Source organism: Phaseolus vulgaris, chromosome 8 (genome assembly GCF_051622355.1).
Source record: "Phaseolus vulgaris cultivar YP4 chromosome 8, ASM5162235v1, whole genome shotgun sequence".
In the NCBI taxonomy this organism is placed as follows: Eukaryota; Viridiplantae; Streptophyta; class Magnoliopsida; order Fabales; family Fabaceae; genus Phaseolus; species Phaseolus vulgaris.
This window is the reverse complement of record NC_143505.1, coordinates 45,633,877-45,647,605: the sequence shown is the minus strand read 5'-3', so window position 1 is coordinate 45,647,605 and position 13,729 is coordinate 45,633,877. Positions and strand designations below refer to the sequence as shown.

General features: G+C 33.0%; 2 protein-coding genes and 1 pseudogene across 2 annotated transcripts; 1 reads left to right on the top strand and 2 right to left on the bottom strand.

The window, feature by feature from the left end:
- The first annotated feature begins 353 nt into the window (after nucleotides 1-353).
- On the top strand, nucleotides 354-1,091 carry LOC137825213 (uncharacterized). Its single transcript, XM_068630886.2, has one exon. The coding sequence runs from the start codon at nucleotides 354-356 to the stop codon at nucleotides 1,089-1,091; it is 738 nt and encodes a 245-aa protein (XP_068486987.2).
- Nucleotides 1,092-1,153: 62 nt separating this feature from the next.
- LOC150025607 (uncharacterized) lies at nucleotides 1,154-2,882 on the bottom strand (annotated as a pseudogene).
- A 6,257-nt stretch (nucleotides 2,883-9,139) lies between these two features.
- FLS1 (flavonol synthase 1) lies at nucleotides 9,140-12,740 on the bottom strand. The gene is made up of 3 exons (XM_068631367.2): nucleotides 12,108-12,740; nucleotides 9,727-10,054; nucleotides 9,140-9,631 (listed from the first exon to the last, which is right to left on the bottom strand). The coding sequence occupies exons 1-3, from the start codon at nucleotides 12,569-12,571 to the stop codon at nucleotides 9,419-9,421; spliced, it is 1,005 nt and encodes a 334-aa protein (XP_068487468.2). The 5' UTR covers nucleotides 12,572-12,740; the 3' UTR covers nucleotides 9,140-9,418.
- Nucleotides 12,741-13,729: the final 989 nt, after the last annotated feature.

Sequence of the window (13,729 nt, the reverse complement as noted above, 5' to 3'; positions counted from 1 at the left end):
GGATTGAGCGAACCAGTATAAACCTTATGTGTAAATCTCTCTTTCTCTCAAACTCTCAAATTGTTTGATATTTTCGCTGCTATAAACAACCGATTAAAACGCAGTTTTAACCAATTAAAATTTTGATATTTGTTTTTGTTGGATTGTTTGATTGCCTTCCTGAAGTGCTTATCTGAGTTTTTTTTGTGAAAGATTCATTATGAACAAAGTATTTTCGAAAATCTTTGATAAAACAATTCACCCCCTCTTGTTTAAGCCATCAATTCTTACAATTGGCATCAAAAGCTAGGTTCTTGAAAATTACTCAAGTTCTTGTTTCTCTTTTTTGAAAAATCTTTTTGATGGCTGACAAAATGCCTTTTGGGGAAGGTGTTTCCATAAATAGGCCACCACTGTTTTGTGGGGTTAATTACCAGTTTTGGAAGGTAAGAATGAAAATATTTATACACTCAACTGATAAAGGTATTTGGGAATCAATTGAAAATGGTCCCTTCATACCTCAAGTCAAGAGAGATGAGGTTTTTGTTGATAAACCTTCATCCGAGTGGACTGAGGCAGAAAACAAAAAAGCTAAGTTTGATTGGATAGCCAAAAATATAATAACATCTGCTTTAAGCTGTGATGAGTTTTTCAGGGTCTCACAGTGCAGCTCTACCAAGGATATGTGGGACATCTTAGAAGTCACACATGAAGGCACAACTGATGTCAAACGAGCTAGGAAGCATGCTCTGATTCAAGAGTATGAACTCTTCTTAATGCAAAAGGGAGAATCTATCTGTGATGTCCAGAAGAGGTTTTCTCACATTGTGAACCATCTTATGAGTCTTGGTAAGATGTTTGATGAGGAGGAACTTAACATCAAGATACTGAAGTGTCTTGATAGAACATGGCAGCCAAAGGTCACTACCATCTCTGAATCAAAGGATCTCACTTCAATGTCAATTACATCTTTGTTTGGTAAGATTAGAGAGCATGAGCTTGAAATACAAAGGCTTGTTGTCCAAGAGAGTGAAGACAAGCACAACAAGAGCATAGCTCTTAAGGCTTGCAAGCAACAACCAGATTCCTGTGGAAGTGAAGAGGAAACATAAGTTTGTTGTCAAGAAAATTCAGCAAATTCTTGAAGAAAAGACAAGCTTCTAAAAGGTATGGTTCAAAGAAACCTAGTGAATTTAATTCTAATAAGTATACTTGCTATGGCTGTGGAGAACAGGTGCATATCAAGGTTGAATGTCCCAACAATGAAGTCAAAGAAAAGGGACAAGATGTCTTCTAGCAATGCAAGACCTAGATGTATGACCAGATTTCATGCAGTAAAAACAGGTTACATGAGATGCCTTTTTGCCACTGTTAAAAGCTGAAAAAACTGATTTTGCTGGAACAAAAAAACTTGAAAGCTTTTTGACATTGGTTGTATTTCCAGGGATATAACCAAGTCCATTCTTATTGAAAACAGCATTCTGCGATCCAAGGAGAGACTCAAGGTTCTCTCTTCCCTTGGTGAAATTGGAAAGGGTTTTCGGCAAATATTCCACTTGTTTTTCCAATCTTTTGCAGTTTTCACAGTTTTTAATAGAGGCATGCAAGCAAGTCAGTTCAAGGCTTACCAAATCTGTTTTGGCCTTATTGAATTCTTCTTCAAGTGTTTTTACTTTAGGTGCAAGCACATTATTTACCTTTTGCAGCTTATTGCATATTACAGCTAGCCTATTGGCTTCCTCATGTGTTTCCTTGAAGGCAGCAAGCAAATCATCATAGTTATCAGAATCAGCAGAGAAATTACTTACTGATTCAGAGCTTGACTCCTCATCCTTCATCATAAAACACAGATTGTTCTCCTCATCTTCTGTTGAAGAACTGCTGGTTGAGGAAACTTCATTTTCCTCCCATGAGATGTAGGCTCTTCTTCCTTTGTTCCTTTCAAATTTCTTGCTGGCAGATTTGTCCTTAGTTTGATTGTCTGGACAATCTGTTTTGATATGCCCTGTTTTGCCACATCCAAAGCAAGTATATTTAGAGGAATTTAAATCATTAGGTTTAGGATACCTTCTTTTCTGCTGGTTCCTATTTTTGCTTTACTTCCTCAGAAATTTGCTGAATCTTTCTGTAAGAAGGTTGATTGTATCATCATCTTCAGCATCTTCCTTTTCTTCCTTGATCTCATCCAATTCAGTTGCTTTCAGTGCCAAACCTTTGGGTTTCCTCTCTGTTGTTTCCTGTTCTTTAAGTCTTTTAAGCTCTAACTCATGCTCCATCAGCTTTCCAAACAGTGCAGTAGTTCCCAATTTTGACAGATCACGGCTTTCAGAGATAGCTGTCACCTTTGGTTGCCAGCTTCTGTCGAGGCACTTCAATATCTTTATGTTGAGCTCCTCTTTATCAAATTCTTTTCCCAAGCCAGTGAGGTGATTCACAATGTGGGTGAATCTTTTTTGCACATCAGCAATGTTCTCTCCTGGTTGCATTCTGAACAGCTCATACTCTTGGATGAGTGCATGTTTCCTTGACCTTTTTACATCCTCAGTCCCTTCATGAGTCACTTCTAAGACTTCCCACATCTCCTTTGCTGACTTACATTGAGATATTCTGAAGAACTCGTCCATTGTCAATGCAGAAGTTATGATATTCTTGGCCACCAGATCATGTTGAGCTTTTCTCCTTTCAGTATCATTCCACTCTGATCTTGGTTTTTCAACTTGTTCATCTTTGACAATCTGCATTGGCACATAAGGTCCATTGACCACAGCTTCCCAAATTAATGCATCAATGGATTCCATAAAAATTCTCATTCTGACTTTCCAAAATGCATAATTCAATCCATTAAACATAGGTGGTCTATTTACAGCAGAACCCTCAGCAAAAAGCACATTAAACTCAGACATTTTTACAAACAAACTTGATTAAACTACAAGTCCCAGCTCTTGATACCAATTGTTGGGTTTAATAGTGCCAAAGTTCAAGAGGGGGGGTGAATTGACCTTTTAAAACTTTCTCACAGAAACAGTGTTTAACACAGTTTTACAGAAAATAAATCGATTTATGTGAAAATGAACAGATTTATTTCAGCATTGTTTTTGTTTGAAAAGCTTTTAATTCAGCAAGGTTAATCTCAAGATTATGCAGATAAAATTTCCAGATGCACACACACAGATATCAGATTGAAAAGCAGTGTAACACAAAAAACAGCAAACCTTAATTTCAATTCGTGTGATTTAGGTTCAGTTAAGGGCTTGACAATTAGTGAGACAATCTATTACACACAACCTGTTTTATTAGCCTTTAACAGATTATCAGTGTTCTTATTGAAACCAAACAGTTTTTCAGAAATCAAGAACAATGAAACCCAGAACAGCAAGCTTCAACTTTAAGCAATTTGTTTAAGGTTCAATTAATAGCATTGACAGTTTCTTAAGCAGCCTATCACAGTCAGTCTGTTCAAATGGTTTTTAGCAGATTGTATACGTTCTTATCAGATTCAAACACCTTTTTCAGAAATCAAGAACAGTATGCACAGTGCCCAGAAAGAACAGATTTATTTTCAATTGAACAGATTTATTTCTTTGCTGTTTTATCAATTATGCAGAAACAAAATTGCAGAGAGAGAGAGAGAATGAACACAAGCAATTATACTGGTTCACTCAACCTGAGCTACATCCAGTCTTCACCAACAACAGGTGGAATTCACTAACACACAGTACAATCAAGTACACTTCCCACTGTTCTTGAAACCTACAAGAACTTAGGTACTCTTGCTGAAAAAACCTATTTCAGCACTCACACACACACATCCACTCTCCAAGAACACCTATCAAGAAGAGGATTCAACCAAACTATTACAAGTAATAAGAAGTGAAACGACTACACCTAATTGAGGTAACAAAGATCAGCCTTAAACCAGTAGGCAAGATTGCTAGAACAGTAGCTGCACCTCACACCAAGCTTTTGGAACCAAACCAAGAACAAGCACTTTGTGATTTTCGAAATCTTTGAAGAACAAATGCTAATCCTTGAAAACACTTAACTCTCTGCTGTCAAAACTTGTTTTTGCAAATGTATAAACTGTTTGAATCGTTATTGAACTCAGAAAACAAGTTTGCATTTTATAGAAAGCCAGCTTATAACAGATTTTTGAAAAACAGTTAAAGTTGTTATAAAATGAACAGATTGAAAATAAAATGAACAGATTTATTTTCAAAAAGCAGTTAGAGAATCTGTTAAGTGAGGAGACTTAGTCAACCATTCTGGTGCAGAGATAAAACTGAAAACGTTTAAGCTTGTCATGGCACCAGAGAGAAAAAGAATCTATTCATTTACAGATGAACAGATTTATTTTTCAAAACGAAAACAGAGAAAGTTTAACTATTTGAAACTCAGTCGTTTTGAAAAGAAGAAGACTTAGTCAAAATACCTGATGCACAAAATCAAATTTTTACAAGACTTTAGCCAAGGCATCAGTGAAGAAAATGAATCTGTTTATTTAGAAAATAACAGATTTATTTTTATGCAGTAAAACGTGTTTTTGTGTAAAACATGTGAAAAACAGTTTTAGAAAACTTATGCTTGTTCTTAACACATGGCCAGTGGTTATGAGGTGAGTTACTCAGCAAAAAGCTACTCTTAGACAACCTCTAAGCACTAACTAAGACATACTTAAAGCAAAGCACAAATACATGGAAAGTACATAAATGTCTTCATCAAACACTACATATAAGTCTTCATCAAACACAATCTTGAAGGGGGCAGCAACCATCTTCAACAAAAAGGACGATTCAACCAGTTGTTACATGCTTCTATTGAATGAAGAAAGGTCACTCTATCAGGTACTGCAGGTTTCGTAAATCCCTGATGCCTAAAGGCATCTTTAAATGGATTCCTAGATGTATTGTTGGTTCAAAAGACAAATATAACATAGAAGGTCCCAAAAATTTTAAGGGATCAAATCTTGTAATTTGACAAAGTTTTGTTTTGCGAAATTCTGACTTTGCTTGAAGGTTCAGTAAGAACAGGACATCAAGATGATTTTTGTACATGCCAAACTCCAGTGCTGATTTCATGAACTACCTATATTTGTGTAATCTAAAATCTAAGAATAAAATTCTTATTCTTTGTTAAAAAAAGTTTCCTAAATTCAATTCAGTGGTTATACTCTATGTCTAATTTGTAATTACTGTGTGTTCCATCTATTCCTTATAGAATTGATATCTTGTAAACATGATAAGCAATAATGATTGTATACAACATGTGAAATTGAAAATCTGTTTGTTTTTTCATCATTGCAGAAATTCAACCGATTGTTTCCTCGAAACAATCGATTGTTTTCTCTCTGACAAACACTGGGCAAATATGTTTTTTAAATTTTAAATTTTGATTTGTGATTTTGTTCAACCCAGTGACGTGTATGGTCAAAATTGTATTAATTGCATGTTTGAATACAATTTAACTCTGTTGCATCTGCTATTAATAGATCAGATTCCTCTAAATCTTGAAAATCAAAATTGCCTTTAATGTTTGGTCAAAATCACATGTGAATCTGTACCTTTCTGATTTGACTGACAATGTCAGCTTTATGGTTCAAATTTGATTCGTTTTTCTGTTTAAAAACATCTCTCTTTGTGCCATCTTTGACCATGAACTCTGGCTATATAAGGAAATGCAATTAGTTGTTATCTCTCACACCTACAATTTGCTTTTTTCTTCTCTTCTCTGTTTTAAGCTTTTTTCTGCAGTGTGCCAAAGCTTGTGTTCTGAGTTTTTGAAATGGATGGAACTCCTCCCTCAGCTAAGAGAATGAAATCCAAGGGTGTTAAGAGCAGTGGAAAACTAGAAGGTTGGTTTTCAGGTGATGTTGATCTCATAAACAAGTATCTACTTGAAACAAGTAGAAAGAGTGTGAAGACACCCAAGGTGGTCTTCTTCACTTGGATGAAACAACAAAAGCTGGATTCTGTGAGAAGTATTCTCAAGGAGAAAAGATTGAAAAGATTCCTAGAGCTCACTGGCAACATATATCCAGATTTGGTGAAGGTATTTTACACAAACCTTCAATTTAATGGTGACTCACTTGTTTCACATGTAAAAGATGTAGATATGGTCATCACAAGTGATGTATGGTCCTGCTCTGACTGGGCTAAAATCCTATGGACTGAGGATCAATAGAGGAAACCTTGGAGTTGTTGAAGAGTTCAACAAAATATAGTTCTACAAAGGATGTCTCAAGAATCCCCACTCTAAAGTGAGGAATTTTTCACTTGGTGGACTAAAGCTTGATGAAAGGCTTGTGGCTTTCATAGTTTCATGGATCCTCACACCTAGGGGGATCAATCATTCAACTCTCTCTAAAGAAGATCTGATGATCTATTGTATCATGAACAAAGTGAAGATCAACTGGATTTCACACAATCAAAGAACACATGCAAAAATCCATGAAGTTATGTGATTTTCATTATATATCCCTATGCTATTTTGATCTCTAAGTTTCTTCATTATTTTGAAGTGAATATAGAAGGAGAGCTAGCTGAGGTAATCAAGCCCTCCAGTGAGATCAATAGTGGATCCCTAAGTAAGATGGGATTTACTAACATTGGTGGAAGATGGGCAAGCAAGGATGGTGATCAAGATGGCCCAAGTGGAACGAATGAAGATGATGAACCTGAGGAGGCAGCAATGCAAGATGAACCAGCTACTGCAACTCAAGAGGATGATCACAATGAAACCACCATGGGAGAAAGGATGACTACAATGTCACCTTTTGAAAGGCTGATGATTAATCGTATGGACACCTTTGCTGACAATCAAACGAACCTCTATGACATGTGTGAATCAAGGTTTAGCAACATGGATATACGCTTTTCAACACTAGATGAGCAAATTGAAGAAGTCTAGAGACAGATTTTGGAGCTACAATTTGAAAGGGAGGATAGTCCTTCATTCTAGTTCATTGCTTTTAAATTTCTTTTTCCTTATGTTTTTTTTCCTACCATTTGTCTATTTGATGAGACAAATAGGGGGAGAAGTATTGGTCTGTAATGTTAATGTTCTATAATAACACTTATTCAGGTTTGAACATTGATATTTGAAACTTCTTTAACTGGTTTAAATTTGAGTTTTGTTAAACTGTTAAAACTCTGATTTACAAAATTTTAACCGGTTATTCCTGCGAAATAACCGATTGTTTATCTGTTTTGCACCTATGTATGTGTGCTGGTTTCTCATCTGATTTTGCTGGTGTTCCTTCTGGAAATCACCTAGTGAGAACTAGTTTCTGGTGCTTATCTGTTTTGGATTAGATTACCCTGTGTTTGCTCAATGAATGCAGGATTCAACAGATTCTAAACAAAGAACATTCCTAAAATTATCCCAAGGATTTGTCTCTATCAAATAGGGGGAGATTGTTGAAGATGGGAGCTTTGATGTTTCAAATCCACATGAAGCCTGAAGTTGTGCTGCTTTCTGGGTTTGGGTTTAGATTAAGCTGTTTAGAATCTTTGTTAAGATCAGTCATTGAAGCCTACACAAAGCTTGATTAAATCTATTTTAAGAAATTAAGTGTTTTTTCCAAGCAAAGGGAAAACAACCGGTTGATTTGTTGAAATAATCGGTTGTTTGTCACTTAGCTGGCTGGAAGTTTTGAAATCGCTTGTTGAATTAGTTGTGTAACTGCTTGACTCATTCAACCGGTTAAATCGTGGTTTCAACCGTTTAATCGTGGTTTCAACCGGTTAATCGTGGTTTCAACCGGTTAATCGTGGTTTCAACCGGTTAAATGTGTATTTTCATAACAATTTTTTGAAAACTTGTTTTAACTGATTCAGTTGTTCAAATCTGCCTTAAACAAATACTTTTCAAAGGCTATAAATAATGTTTTCATTCATATCAAAATACACAACAAATACGACAAGTATTGATTCAGATTTGAGAAAGAGATTTGGTTTTTGAAAGTGTTTTCAAAAAGAGCAAGAGTGCTTTCAAGCTTTGCTGTGGTGACAAGTGCTGATAATAAGATCTCTGGTTCTGTAATTCCAGGTGTTTTCTATCCTTACTTAGTGTCTTGTAATTGTACTTCTTTTACATATTGTTTGTGTTTGAAATCCTGTAAAGACAGATGTTGTTTTGTCTTGAGGTGTTAAGTTTTGCAAAAGGGGCGAGTAGACTTTTTGGGATTCAAAGTCACCTCTTTGTGGTGTGTGTTTGTAATCTGTGTTGATTACTAGTGGAAACTCAGAGGTTTGTCTGAGAACTAGATGTAGCTCAGGGATTGAATGAACCAATATAAACCTTGTGTGTAAATCTCTCTTTCTCTCAAACTCTCAAACTATTTGATATTTTCGCTGCTATAAACAACCGATTAAAACGGAGTTTTAACCGATTAAAATTCTGATATTTGTTTTTGTTGGATTGTTTGATTGCCTTCCTGAAGTGTTTATCTGAGTTGTTTGTTAAAGATTCATTCTGAACCAAGTATTTGCGAAAATCTTTCAGTTCTTACACAAAATGTCATCATTGGAATACGTCAAGACATAGACACCTTACAAGCTCAACATCAAACCAAGATGCAGAACCTCCGACAACAACATCATGAGGAGATCCATGCTATTCGGCATGAGATGCAGTAAAATCGAATAATTCAGAGATTGAATCATCAACCAACGTCCGAGCAGGAAGGCGAGTCTCATCCAACTTGTCATAAAGAATAATGGCAAATTTCAAATATGCCTAATCACAGTCAACGCTAGGAGGTCCCTATACTCACATCGGATGTTTGGACATCTACTCATGTTACTCAACTACATCAGTAAACGCTTTTTAAAGATAAAATCGTGACGAAGTTTCAAGCTTCAAAGTGGACAATACTCTCATATTTGATGATGGATCCTAATAATATCATCTCAACGAATTTGAAGTCGGAACATTAATGATATTATTATTTAAAGAACAAAACTCTTAAATAAGAAAAGAAGACATAAAAAGTAACTGTATATAAATTTTGTTTTAACCATCGTAGTAAAACATAAAAAGTAACTTACAATCTCGTTATTTGATCATTTTGTCCCTTTTACGACGGTCTATCTAAATCCAACGTATTACTATTTTAAGTAATGTAAAAATTATACACTTTCTATAGATACTATAGCCAACATAATAAATCCAGAAGACCAAATATAATAAATTCAAACCGATATAATAAGTATTGGTTACATTAGCGAATTGCTTAAAATAAAAACGTTGTATTAGGCAAAATACAATAACAAATCAAGAGAAACTGCTAGCTGTCGTCTTTTATTTCCTCGAGAAACATACTAATCCAACACTAACTACATAATATCTTAATTAGTGTGTTTGCACAAGCTGCACTTTGATTTGATAAATTAAAAAACCAACAAGAAAACCATTATCGGCTTTTATTTAATGCTGGATTCACTCACTGAGGGATCTTATTGAGCTTACAGTACGCATAATCCTTGTATTTCTTAGTCTTGTATTTTGGTGGATTATCTTGGTTAACCAACTTTGGGTGAGGACCAACCTCACCCTCTGCTTTGGGTTCTATGAACACTGGCCATGACATTCTTGTCTTCTCTTTGTTCACTGTTGTTCTGTGGAAAACTGCCTTGTATTTTCCATTGCTCAGGATCTATACCACCATGAAATAAACTATTAGTTTGAACTGAAATGGACTTATGAAAAAATGTTAAGAAAATATAGCAATGTGGGAAGATATATATATACCTCCATTTGGTCACCAACGTGAATGACGAGGGCATTGGGGACATACTTAACATCGTACCATCGACCATTCCTAGAAGCTTGAAGGCCCTGGACATCATTGGGAACGAGAATGGTGAGGTAGGACATGTCTGTGTGCGGTGGCACACCCAGGACCAGATCAGGACAGGGACAAGGTGGGTAATAATTTATTTTCAAAAGGTAATGCATTTCTTCTTCATTTGCCACTTCCTTTAGCTCATCTTCTTCAAGCCCCAACCCTATTGACATACTTTTCAACAATTTATCCACCACCCCACGTAGGTACTTGCAGTATTCCTCGTTCACTTCCCTGAAAATTAAATCTCCTATTCTTCAAATTCTTCACTATTATTTCATTCACACAATATATCTCACTCTAACTTTTCCTTTACACATCTAGATTTTTCGCTTTTTCACTCTCTAATAACTCATCACTGCAACCACATCTTTTTAGGTTTAAATCATTTTCAACTGAGTCATTTAATATATTAAGTTTTCAGCCAGAGCAAATATAATTATAGAATTAGAAATATTATAAAGCATCTAAAACGACAAATGTAACTTGGATTATTAATCATTTTTTTTTTATATATAAAAACTTTCAATATTAGATGTTATGTAATTTAGGCTAACATATGTAACAACAATCATCACATAAAAAAAATATTATTAAAAAAATATAAAAATACAAAAAATTAGATGAATTTTTTTCTTAGTTTTGCTTTAAAAGAAGTTATTTGTTGCGTTTTTTTTTAGTTCAAATTCTCAAATGTATTTGATTAGACTAGTTTTGAGAATTTTTCTTTTTATAAGTTTGATTTAATGTCGTTTTTATTTATTTTTATGTAAATGACACGCGTGTTAACAATAATAAATTTTATAAAAAAGGAAAGATAAGGATAAATTGACACTCATAAAATAAAAAGCATTCACCTAACATCCATAACTAATAATCTTTTAATAATATTTATTTTATTTTTAATTTAAAATTTTAATATATATTATTATATTATTAAAATAGGTTATTAAGTGTTTTTTTTTAAAAAAAGTGATGATTATACATTGACACTCACTAAATAAATAAAAAATCACTTAACATCCATAAATAATAATTTTTTTATTTTTTAATTTAAAATTCTAATATACATTATTATATTATTAAGTGAATGTTATTTTTTAAAAGATGTCAAAGAAACATTTAAAAAAAAAAAGACAATTTGATTTGGTTATGATGATTTGATGAAAGCATTAGGCATTCAACAATTAATTTCCAAATATATTGAACTAAATGCTCAATACTGTAACATTAAATTTAGAAATTAAATTTAGAAATAGGAGTATCATCACTACAAGAAAATCATGAAATAGAAACCAATTTTTAGAAACTAAAATAATTAGTTGCAATAGTAACTAAATTAGAGACCATTTTATAAACTAAAAAAAAAATTGGTTTCTAAATTAGTTTCTATTATTTTATATTATTGTTAAATAGTTTCTAAATTAGTATCTAATTAGCAACCAATGTTTTATCTATCAATTATTTAGTTTCTAAATTTAAGAGACCAATTTAGAAACTATTTAACAATAATATAAAATAATAGAAACTAATTTAGAAACCAATTTTTGTTTTAGTTTCTAAAATGTCTCTAATTTAATTACTATTACAATTAATTATTTTCGTCTCTAAAAATTGGTTTCTATTTCATCATTTTCTTGTAGTGTAGGTAGATGGGCCAAAATTTATTTGTGCATTGAATTAAGAACCAAACAGCCCCCACCGTACCTCAACCTCTCCATGTGCGTGCACATGCCATGAACCTCCCAAACCCAAACAGACGTGTTTCTATGTTTCACCACAAATCTATGTTTGATAGAAAAAATAAATGCAGTTCTAGTTTGTTTTAGAAGTGAATAGATAGATCTACAGTGTAAAAGAATTTAACTTTATTAAGCTTTGTAATAAATAACAACCTTTTTAAGTTAATATTAATATTTTTTATTAATAATGTAAAAAAATTACATCAACTACAAATTATACTCTTTTTACTAATAAAATAGGAAAAAAATAAATTGAAAGCAGTTAAAAAGAGAATCTCCTTATAGATTATTATTAAGAAAATAATCAAAGAGAACGCATAGTTTCCATATCATGAGAAAATTTGAATTAAGTTCTTTAAGGATTTTTTATGTTTCAATTAAAATTAAAAATTTATAATATATACATGAAGAATGAAAAATAAATAAAAGTAACATGTTTAAGAAGTAAAATATATAGATTATTTTAAGTGAAAAAGTGATAAGTAAAATTTGTTTGTGATAAAATGTAAATAAATAATTAAAGCTTAGATAATGTTGAAAGTAACCTGTAAGAAGGAGGGTTCTTGGGCCAAAAACGGTAGTTGATGGAGGAAGGTGGCCACACAATGTGGAACAAATGATCAACCCACCCTTTCTTGCCATTGGCCTCCTTTTGAAGCTTTGTGCCATAACCTTCCAAAGAATCAGAGCCAGCAGGCTTAGCAATCAACTCTTTTACTTCTTGGGGCAATTCAAAGAACTCTTTTCCCACACTTTGCAACTTGCTTATAACATGGCTAGGAATCTCATGGTTCACAATTTGGAACATGCCCCACTCCCTACAAGCCTCCACAATCTCATGCAACACTTTCTCTTCATTTGGGTTACTAAAATCAATGATTGGCACCTCAAGGTTCACCCCTTGGACGGTTGTCATGCCCGGTTGCTCTGTTTCCCCCCTAACAAACATGGCTGGGATTGCAGCACCATTGGCTTCTGAAGCAACTTGTTGCACCCTTAGCACCTCCATGCTTCTCTTTGCTTCTTTGATTATAGTATCAAGCTTCTTTTGCTCCCTCTCTAGTTTATAGCAACTCAAAATACTACCTAATATTTTACCAATTCCTCATTAACAATAAATGGTTTCGGAAATGATCTAACTGTGTTGCTCATCACCGCACGTTACGTACCACCAACATGTTGTCACTGCAATCAATGACATTACAAATAATGCTTGCCACTGCCACGTGTCATGCCTTTTTATTCATCCAATCAAACTATCTTCTCTATGCACTCTAAATAAATTACCTTATCAAATTAGTTTCTTCTATCTATTATCACGTCTCAAAAATATAATTAAAACATCACTATTAATTTTGTGGAAATCAGTATTTAACCCTCTAGATTTTAATTTTAATTTAATTTAATATCTCACTTACACCTAAACAATTTGAACTTTAACGATATTCTTGTTTTAAATTTTACTGTATTTTAAAAGGGCACATAGAATTTAAATTTCATTCTATTTAATACATAAATCAACATTGACCTCGGAGTATGTAGCTATTTATAAAAGATTATTTGACCTTATAAGTAAAAAGCACTCCTCTAACAACTCTTTATAATAATATTTTAAATTAAACAATAAATCAAATACAATTGAAATATTAAATTATTAAGTGAGATCTAAAATAGTTACACTTCCGAGATCAATCTTGATTTTAAGAATTAAATAGAATGAAATTTAAATTCTAAGACGGTAAGGTTGATGAATCTAGAAGATATTTAATTTGTCAACTCTGAAAAAAAATAAAAGAAAGGTTGCGTTAACAGGGAGGAAGGGAAGTGCATGGAGAAAGATGAAGTTCATGGTTAAAAAATTCAAAACATTTTAATTCACTTCATTGTCATTAATGCGAGTGTTTAATATAATGGATTATATTACAAACCCACTATATATATATATATTATAATTTTGTTTGTAATGAATTATATTATTTTTTGGAAATCTTTCTAATATTAGAAGAAAAAAGTTACCGTTGAAAAATCTTCTTTCTTTTATGTTTTTAATTTTTTATGATTTTTATTTTATTTTATTATCTTTCCATACTTGGGAAGAAGGTAGATATTTGAAATGATAAGATCCACACAAATTTGGAATGGTAAATGAAATAGATATATTTTCTTT